Raw genomic sequence first — 10,054 nt, forward strand, 5'->3', positions numbered from 1 at the left:
TTTCTAAAATTTTATAGTTTAATCTTGGATTTGTACTTTTTAATTCTATATTAAATTACGTTTACTTTGATAAACGAATACTAAGTACAACGCATTTAATTGCAATTATTTTTTCTTGATGAAGGTGTTGACATTTTATGCACGTCTTTGGATTCCCCCAGCGTCTAAAATAACTTTTTATTAAAAAGTTATATATAAATTATTAAATTTATATTAAATTTAAATATATAACTTTAATTTTTACGTCCATATTTTAGTCAACACTCTCTAGATGAAGTTTCTCTTCGTTTCCTATTATCATTAAGGCCATCTTAATTTGTGCACGTTTTATTACAGTTTGTTTCCGTATGAAATCGCTGTTCTTAGTTAATATATTAATTTTTTGCTCGGCAAAATATTTTGCTTCTTCCAAGCTTAATTCCAGAAAAATGCCTGCACCTACATTAACAAGTATTTTATCTGTTGGATTCGTTTTAGCTTGCATAAAAATATTTCCACCAATATTATATTGAGTTTTAAAACCAACAGCTATCTCGTCTTTCATTGCTGCAAGGGTATTTTTTAATTGAAAATATTCTTCTAATTCTCCATTAGTTCTATTTAATAGCTCATCCATTTGCCGTAGCTCTTCCTTTAGGCATTCGTTTATTATTTCTTCTAATTTTGCAACATCTACACCAGTCATGTTTACTGTAAGTTCTTTAACATTATATGTTTTACCAGACTATAATAGATATAATTTATTTTGTACTTACAGTCCAATAAAGGAAACCAAACAAATTTTAACTAACCGGCTATACAGTTTAAGAAATGTTTTGTGAAGCTGCCATTGACATTTGTTAGGAAAGAAAAATTCACTACCAGTTGGCGCTTTTCTGTATTATAGTGCTGCCTATTCGTAAAAAATTCCAAAACATTAAAAATGACATTTGAGGGAACGAATTTAAAGTTAACATAATTTCGATGACAAGAAAATAATAAGAAATGGTTTTCACTATGTAGATTTAAATTATTACTAAATTATGTATTCATATAATTAATTTTACCATTAAATCAAAGTAAAAAATTGTAATAATTACAATATATGAATAGCACAAATTAACCCATTCTCTATTTATTTAGTGAATCAGTAAAACTTTATTGAAAATAGCTATTTTAAGTACGTAAATAAATGAATTAATTAAATTTAATTACCCTTTCACAAATTCCTTATTCATTTAATGTCAAACACACAAGAATATAAATTCGTAATATTCGTATATAGGCTTTGTTTCTTATGGAATCAGAATATTTCATATTACATGTATAAGTTACAATGTTATACCTCGCTATATATTAAATTATTTTGTAACTTTTAATTAAAACTTGTCTTTCTTATGCGAGTATTTGATTAAACAAAATATTTTGTTCGAAATTCATGCGAAATTGAGAGGTGTTGTTGTTTTCACGTAAATTAATGTAAATTAAAATTAATGTAAATAAATTTGAAAACATATACTACTTTTAGGAAATGGATTGGGATTTGCTAATAACTTGAAGAATAAAAATCATGCTCCCAAATTTGTTATTAAATAACTCGATAACGAATTTTCCGCTAAATATATTTCTTCACTACCGATTGTTCTTAAAAGAAATAAAACAGAACTGTCAATTCGTAAGCAATATAACCCCAACATGCGATGTATTCGCATGAGAAAACATATGTACGAATACGCAAGACAACCCAGCGGCACCATTATGCCAGCGCTGAAAAAGTAAGCGAGGAGGTAATAGCTCTTGTTTTTATTTTTCTTTGTTTTCGACATTTGTGTTCGACATAGGCAATTTCGGGGTTGAAAATATAAAAGAATGAAGAAGAAAAGCAAAGGAGTTAAGAATTTCTTGTTTTGCCTACATTGTATACATTTAGTCTGCTTTTGATTTTAGTGAAGTACGAACAGTGAACAATTTTTAATTTTTAAAATCAAAAAAAAAACAAAAATATAAATAAAATATAATTTGTAATTTAACATAAACTCACTGTAAGTATATGCAAAATTAAGTAAATATATTTAAAATGATAATTGAAATTTTTGTTTTGTATTATATAGAAGCTACTGCGTCAAGAACGATTAATTGAACAATGTGCTGCGATGCAGTCATTCTAAAGCAAGGGGTAAAAGGTAGTCAGCTGTTTCAATTGGAAAATTTTACAATTCAAACTGAGGAGGATTTAATTCAATTTAATGAAGAAATCACTGCCGTTGAAGTAGTTGTAAGTTAAATTATATATGTTTCTTACTTTCAATTTCAACTTATTAATATATTCACATGTAACAATTTTACTAATTCATACATTTCTTTTCATCTATTACGTTATTTATAGACTGCATCAATGAAAAGCGTTATTAAAAAAAACCAATTACGCGAAAGATTTCGTGGAAATTTGGAGAATGGTACCCAAGGCAAGAAGTCCTTAAGAGCGTTAGAGAATGTGACAGCAGCACTTTTTGGTATGGTATATTGTACATAATTAACTTTAGCGTATACAATAACATACTTTTGTATTTACAGATGCTTTAAGTACAGATGGTAAGCCGGAACAAGTGATCAAGTCGAGTCTGGAAATCTCTTCAAGGTTTTAGTAACAGTATGTTATATTTTTTTATGTAAATATTAATATTTTAATTGTATAAAACATAAATATAAAATATAATTTATCCAAAAAAATTTATAGTATTTTATTTAAAAATCAATAGCATAGGTAAAATTGAAAAGGTAAGCGAACATATCAGCGCTGATATGTTGCATTACAAATTCGAAAAGGTAAGCTAACATGTCAGCCCTGATATGTTCCATTACAAATTCGAAAAAGTAAGCGAACATGTCAGCGCTGATATGTTGCATTACAAATTCGAAAAGGTAAGCGAGCATGTCAGCGCTGAAATGTTGCATTACAAATTTGAAAAAGTAATCGAACGATTCAGCGCTTGCCCGCAATGACATGCACGTGTTAAAGTAATTAGGAGTTTCATTTGAATAATCAGCGCTAGGCATTACCATTCAGCGCTGAGGGAATCGATTCCCTCAGCGCTGAAAGTCCCGCTGGGAACATTTGCATGCAATGTAACCTCAGCCTAACAGTACCAAGAACAGACAATGTCGAGACTATCAAAAAACAATCTAAACTTAATAGAATGTCAATATGTCTTGGTACTTTTTGGTTGTGCCTAAATTTAAAAGGATATGTAAATATGCTCACTTCAATTTGTCACCAAATGTAACCGGCAGAAAAAAAACTCATAAAAACTGTAATAATGTTAATTTATTATTATATTATCTTATAATAATTGATAACAGTACTTACGCCTTTTCTTAAAATCGGAAAGTGTAGTAATTAGATTATTAGAGGTTTATAAAAAAAAGGCTATGTTGCTAACGCCATTTTTTCTCCAAAACGTATTAAAATTGTAGAAATTTGTAGTAGTACTTGGTGGCTCTGCTTCAGATATATAACTTCTAACAAAATACCTTTTACAAAATCTACACGAAAATTTACAAAAGTTTTATTTGTATCATTGGGAACTAATAGATCTATGGGTGACTTTCTGCCAACCAGAATAACTTCACTTAACTTATACTTTAGTATAGAATGCCGTAATTGTTAAGGACTTTCGCAAATGTACTCTGACTAAACTTTAGAAAGATTTTTATATTTGTATAGAAATATGTTTTAATATCGAAATTTTTTGCTTGCAGCAAAGTTTTGTATGTGTTAAGTATGTATGATATAGACGACGCTACATGTATGCAAACAAATTATGCCATGCTACCAAATGCACTGTATATATTCAAGCATGCTTACCAAATTTCGGTCTGTAGACATGTATGCGGTAAAATTACACCTTGTCTCAAAGTATATAGCAAAGCTCATACTTAGTCTACATACTTGATATGCATACATATAGCATCGTCTGTATCATGCTTTAGTGAAAAAGTGGGAGTGTATGCAAAAATCTTGCCAAAGTTTGGCCAGTGTAGACATTGACGTAATCTAAACATTTCTTAAATAGAATATATTATTCTATTATATATTATATTATTAATATACTATATTATACTATATTATATATTATATTATTAATGTATCCTTATTTGAAAGCAGATAAAAGGCCCTGATTGTACAAAATTTAACTAAATTATACATTTCTTAAATTAACAAATACTTTGAGAAAACAGGTTTTGCGTAAAAATGATCAACATTTTTAAATCACAATAATATATACTTTCTTTCACTCCTTTGGTTATATATTGGAAAATAGTCCACGTAACTCATGACTTTTTTTTGGCGGGCCAAAAAAACACCTATCGCAGTTAAAGCACTTTGTAAGGAAATATTTTGTTAATTGCCTCCAACATATAGATTTTAAATTTAGTATTTTTACTATAACTAATTGAAGATTTATATTATTATAAGGCACAATAATGATAAAGTTTGGTGAATTATAAATATTTAAAAAAATTTTAAAAATTTAGTATTTATTGCACGTTTTAATGCATATGAAGAAGCAAATTATGTTAGTAGAGTGAGCTGTCATCCTAATTGGAGACTTAACTGTAAATAAAAACTAATTGACGTGCAAAATGCATCGAACTTATTTATGTAGAGAAATTGCAACTCTTTTTGCAACAATAACAAAAATTCCGTGACTCCCGTTCGCAGTGTATACAATAATTTCTCGATGTAAGTTTGTCAAAAACTTGTTGGGCAAAAAATAATTGAAAAATAAATTAGTTGTATTAAACTTTATTCAAATGAAATTAGAATTATAAGAAAAAAATTTTTTTTATTAGCTTAAATGTAATTTTCTTCAAAAAAGGAATAAAAGTTTTGAAAAAGGTTTGATAAAACATATAAATTTTTTTTGCCATTAAAAAAAGGTTGATTCATACATAGGTGTGAAGATATCAAATCAAAATGGACGATGAACCAAATTCTTTTTCCATTATATTAAGTCCTGAGGAACTACGTGCACGTAGATTGCGTGCATTGAATGTACATGACGCCAATTCATCTTACTTTGCTTCAATAACTGCACCTCATGAATTTGGCACTGAAGACGGTGAACTTAAAATTAAACGTGAAATAGAATTTTGTAATGCTTCTATGAAGAGAAGCAATTCTTCGAATGTTCAACGCAAAACCGATGGCAATAGTATGGATGCGAGTATGGATACGAGTACAGATGAATTAAATAGTTCGACAGAAAATTTATTTGATGAAGGTTCAACGGATAAACAGTTTGAAGCAGTAGTATCGTATATATTCAATTCCTCTTGGAATGACGAAAGTAATGGGGTTATGATTTGCTTACAGACTGCTATGTTAGTTGAGACATATCCAGATTTGCGTTTTAAGTTTGAGATAATAATTCCAAGTGTTCTAATGGAATGCTTACAAAACGTACACGAAATAGAGGATATCGAAAACTGTGGCTTTTTGGGAGAACCACCAAATAAACGGAATAAAACAGATGTGGACTTAATGCACAATACTGAAATGGAATCAGATTTAGCCGCATTGGTCAGCCCTTTTCGCAAATCGTGCGATTCGATGTTGAAATACATAGCACTTCTCTACCTAAATAGTTGTTTTAGAAATTGTGAAAATGTAAAACGTCGACTTCAACTTCAAAGCTTACGCAAAAGTACTGAATATATACAAAGCGTAAAGGATATTTTGAATACTTCGTTAAGTAATATTGTGAACCTCGCTATAACAGTGTTATTGGATGGTCTATTTGAAAGAGAGGAGGATGATGAGGCCTGTTTGCTTGATTTAATGTACTTAGACAAGATATCAGACCAGTTCGTAGATGCTATAATGCTTGAGTCCTATACTAATAAGAAAAATTTTGGACAAGTATTTTCACCTACGCTTGATGTTTTGTTTGAAGATATGCAGTACTTTGTCATTACCACTTTTGGCAATAGACAACCTATGGATATGTTGCGCAAATTGCTACATAAGCAAATCAATGAGAACCGCCCATTTTGCGAATTTTTGGTAGCACATCCAAGTTTTTTGCCGTCGTTATGTAGTGACGTTCCAGGGCGTGAAATTGTGCGCTGCAGCTATATGACGCCATTCTTATCAACATCTGTTTCTGTTGAGTACACAGATGCTGTGACCGGTGGGGATAGTGAGATAATTAACAACGTGGATTTAATTAAAGAGAACATGTTAAATTTACGTTTCAATTTAAATTCTGCGCGTCATATAATGTCTTCGGTGTTTCTTTCATTACTTATGAATGTGAGCAGTCGCACGACCACTTTGAAGTATATGTCCGAGGTGTTGCGTTACAATGGAGATCGTTTGCAAATGGCTTATAATGAGAAAAATGTAGCTCGCGACGATATTATTATAAATTTAATGTGTGTGCTGCAGAATTTATCGCGTAAAGTGAAATTTGTATTGGTTGATGCAGCTTATCCATTTTATACGACCTCATTTATATTCCATGAAAATGACACTAAAATCAGGCTAACACAAGAAGAGTACAGAAAATTTATTGTTGAAAAGAAATACAATGAAGATATACCGAACAGTAATTTTACGACAAAATGTTGGTTTCTGACCTTACGAGCACACCACCTCGGCATAATTAGTGCTATGCAACGTTATCGCATTCAAGTCCGCAGCATTAGAGAGCTGCAGAAACTAATTGATCAAATAAATAAAACGGAACCACGTTGGAAAGGTACTGAAAATGAAGCAAGAAACGTACAATTACGCACCCATTGGACAAAACAAATTGAGAAGTTACATCACCTCAAAGTAGGCAGCGAAGTTTGTTTGCTTGATCCTGTGCTTTTGAAAGGTTGCATGGACTTTTATGCGACTGTGACTGAATATCTGTTGCATCAAATGGAAGGTCGTAAAATTGAAGGTTTCTTTTATCCTATGGTGTGTCCCACAATGCTACCAATCAATGAGCAATTTTGTGCACTGGCAGAATGGCTTATCGAAGACATTGCTGAATTCCTATTGTTTGTCAATGAATATGGACCGAAGTCAGTGCTCCAATTGTCCGACAACTCAATTATGATGTGGTTGTTATCATCAATTTGTGCTAATCACTTGATAAAAAATCCATATTTAACGGCAAAATTGATCGAAGTCGTTTTTGTTTACAGTTTGATATCGGGGAGTGAATGGGTTGACAATTTCCTGTTGCATGAATTAACAAATACCGTACTGTTCAACTCACTCATGAAATTCTATGTCGATATTGAGACAACTGGCGAAAATACAGAGTTCTATGATAAGTTCAGCATACGCTATCATATAAGCCACTTGTTCAAAGCGATGTGGAGCATGCCAATGGTGCGCCAAGTAATGATAAGGGAATCCCAAACAGGTAGTCACTTTGTGAAGTTTATTAACATGTTGACAAATGATACAACGTTCTTGCTGGACGAGTGTCTTGAGAGTCTAAAGCGAATAAATCTAATGCAAACAAAAATAAGAGATCCATCATGGCATGCTTTAAGTGAAGATGAGAAACAGAGACACATCGCACATTTAAATGCTGACGAACGTCAATGTCGCTCATATTTAACATTAACTCGTCAAATAGTACAGATGTTCCACTATTTAACTGAATACATTAAAGAACCATTTATGCGCAATGAAATAGTTGACCGTTTGAGCTCAATGTTAAATTACAATCTCCATAAGTTATGCGGACCAAGGTGCAATGACCTCAAAGTTGAGAATCCCGCTCAATACGGTTGGGATCCACGTCATCTGTTGGGACAAATATTTGACATGTATCAGCATCTGCGTTGTAAGAGATTTGCTGAGGCATTGGCTGCCGATGAACGTTCATTCCAAAAACAGCTATTCGACAGTGCAGCAAATCGAGTTCAGCGCTTACATATTCGTACCATTATGGAGGTGGAACAATTTAGAGAACTTATTAACGAAGCAAATGAAATATATTTATTGAATAGAGCAGCTGATGATGCCAGTGCCAATGCGCCAGATGAATTTAAGGATCCTCTTATGGCTACACTTATGTCCGATCCAGTCACATTGCCATCCGGTACAGTAATGGATCGAACCATCATAACACGCCATTTATTAAACAGCAGTACAGATCCATTTAATCGTCAACCTCTCACAGAGGAAATGCTTGTGCCGAATGAAGATTTAAAGAAGAGAATTGAAGCTTGGCGCCAAAAGCAAAACCTTAAACAAACAGAGAATAAATGTAAATTAATCGATAAAGCCAGTTAAGCAAACTGGCCAAAAGTAAGTTTGTCAGTGTTCTGTGCAATTTGAATACAGCGACATTGAGGTGAATTAAAAATTATTTTTGATATTCAAAAGTTTATAAACCCTCGATTTTAGCTTTAATTCTCAATTAAATACTTAGATCTATTATATATAAAATTTTTAATAAATATTGTAACTAAAATGGTGTTTAGATAATGGTAAAATTTTTCAGTAAAAATAACACAGAAGCAACAAAAAGGCCTAGACACTTAATCGCTTTAAAACTTAGTGGAAAATGGATTTGATTTGTAAACAGCTCTGCGGTTGCAAAACAGACAACTCATAAATAAAGACTTCAGACGAATAATTTAATTATACCGAGAAAAAAAATGTGTAAACTATATTTAAAACATATTTTTAAGTTTTGTTGTTAAAATTCTACAATAAATATTTGCTATGTTATTTAAAACAAAATTCATTTTAAATAAAAATAATTTTATAAAACATATTTCTATAGTTTAGTGATACTTAAATAAAATCCATTGTTAATAAAAATAATTTTGTGAAACTGATATTTCCGTATGGAGGTTTTTTACCATTTTATCAAGTATATGTGTAAGAAAAATGTATAAATTTAATTATTTGAGGAGTGTTATTCTTCCTAATAACACTGCAAATGTATAAGTTAACCTCAGATCCTTTTGGCATCAAAAGTCTAGCACTAACATCCACTTCACGTGGAATAATAATTTTATATGGAATTTTATGTAAATTTTTCATTTGAAATGGCATTAGTCTTAATGATAAATAGATTTTATAAAGAATGGATTAATTACTGTTAGTACTCTGATGTCATTCTACACACTCATGATATATCATCTTTTTCAATATCCTGTTAATCCTTTCAGAATTCAAGTTATAAAAGTCACTACTAACAGACACACTAACATTAGATATTGGCTTGTATATTTACAGACAATCACCTCTTCATCAATATATGTACTTCTATACTATTATTAAAATATCAAGCAGATTTGCTACTCGTCCCGGAGCCACTCGTCAATCGCGACGACCAAGTGCCGTTCACCAACCCCAAAATATTGCACAACGAACAGTAGAATGCTCTCTTCATATGTATGTCAATTCTTTTCTTGGTATTTTGTATAAACAGCTATGATAACGGCGCCAACATCATCTGTGAGGTTGACTATAAATAAAAACTTATTGACCTCCCTTACCGAATCAATATATTTTTCAAAACAACGCTTGCATTGTGATAAAGTTCTCAACACTTCGCCAGAAAAATTAGGAATAAAAGATTCATTGTGCAATAAGAATCATCCTAGCCCAATTGAAGTCAGGAAATTGGACCGAGATAAATAGTTAATTGTCACGTATAAATACGTCAGTGACGTCTACTCCAATCGTCTAAATGTGTTCCCCAACTGCATGACGTATATTCTTCATAACATCGCCTATCTGATTTCTTCGAAATACACATAATTTTAGTCTTATTGTTTTAAGGATATTTTTCATAAAAGTGTCTACGTTCCTTCACCTCAACACAAGCAAGTTTCAATTAGCTATTTAGGGTATTTAGTGGAGTTTATCTTCATTATTAATAGCTGTTTAGAGTCAGTTATATTGACTCTCATTATTAATAATAAGTTGAATACAATTATCACTTAGGAAACCTTCATAGTGGAGGTTTATTCATTGGGAAAAACAGCTGACATAATAATTGTGGATATCTGCTATTACATTTTCAGATTCTTAATATGTCATTATTTT

The 10,054-nt window shown here is 31.3% G+C and overlaps 2 protein-coding genes across 3 annotated transcripts; one reads left to right on the top strand and one right to left on the bottom strand.

Annotated features, from left to right (window-relative positions):
* On the bottom strand, positions 1 to 867 carry LOC119686048 (probable prefoldin subunit 5). 2 transcript variants are annotated; one of them, XM_038100506.1, is made up of 2 exons: positions 756 to 867; positions 1 to 699 (listed from the first exon to the last, which is right to left on the bottom strand). In XM_038100506.1, the coding sequence occupies exon 2, from the start codon at positions 683 to 685 to the stop codon at positions 254 to 256; it is 432 nt and encodes a 143-aa protein (XP_037956434.1). In that variant the 5' UTR covers positions 686 to 699; positions 756 to 867; the 3' UTR covers positions 1 to 253. The 2 variants fall into 2 exon arrangements, with proteins under 2 accessions (XP_037956434.1, XP_037956435.1); XM_038100507.1 differs by having other exon boundaries at positions 1 to 690; positions 756 to 861.
* Positions 868 to 4,838: 3,971 nt separating this feature from the next.
* LOC119686017 (ubiquitin conjugation factor E4 B-like) lies at positions 4,839 to 8,666 on the top strand. Its single transcript, XM_038100466.1, has 2 exons — positions 4,839 to 4,879; positions 4,937 to 8,666. The coding sequence occupies exon 2, from the start codon at positions 4,958 to 4,960 to the stop codon at positions 8,282 to 8,284; it is 3,327 nt and encodes a 1,108-aa protein (XP_037956394.1). The 5' UTR covers positions 4,839 to 4,879; positions 4,937 to 4,957; the 3' UTR covers positions 8,285 to 8,666.
* Positions 8,667 to 10,054: the final 1,388 nt, after the last annotated feature.

This window comes from Teleopsis dalmanni, chromosome 2, assembly GCF_002237135.1.
Source record: "Teleopsis dalmanni isolate 2A chromosome 2, ASM223713v2, whole genome shotgun sequence".
NCBI lineage: Eukaryota > Metazoa > Arthropoda > Insecta > Diptera > Diopsidae > Teleopsis > Teleopsis dalmanni.

What these genes read in the sequence shown, in the direction of transcription:
- LOC119686048 (XM_038100506.1), bottom strand. Translation starts at nt 685, where the DNA reads ATGACTGGTGTAGATGTTGCAAAATTAGAAGAAATAATAAACGAATGC.
- LOC119686017 (XM_038100466.1), top strand. Translation starts at nt 4,958, where the DNA reads ATGGACGATGAACCAAATTCTTTTTCCATTATATTAAGTCCTGAGGAA.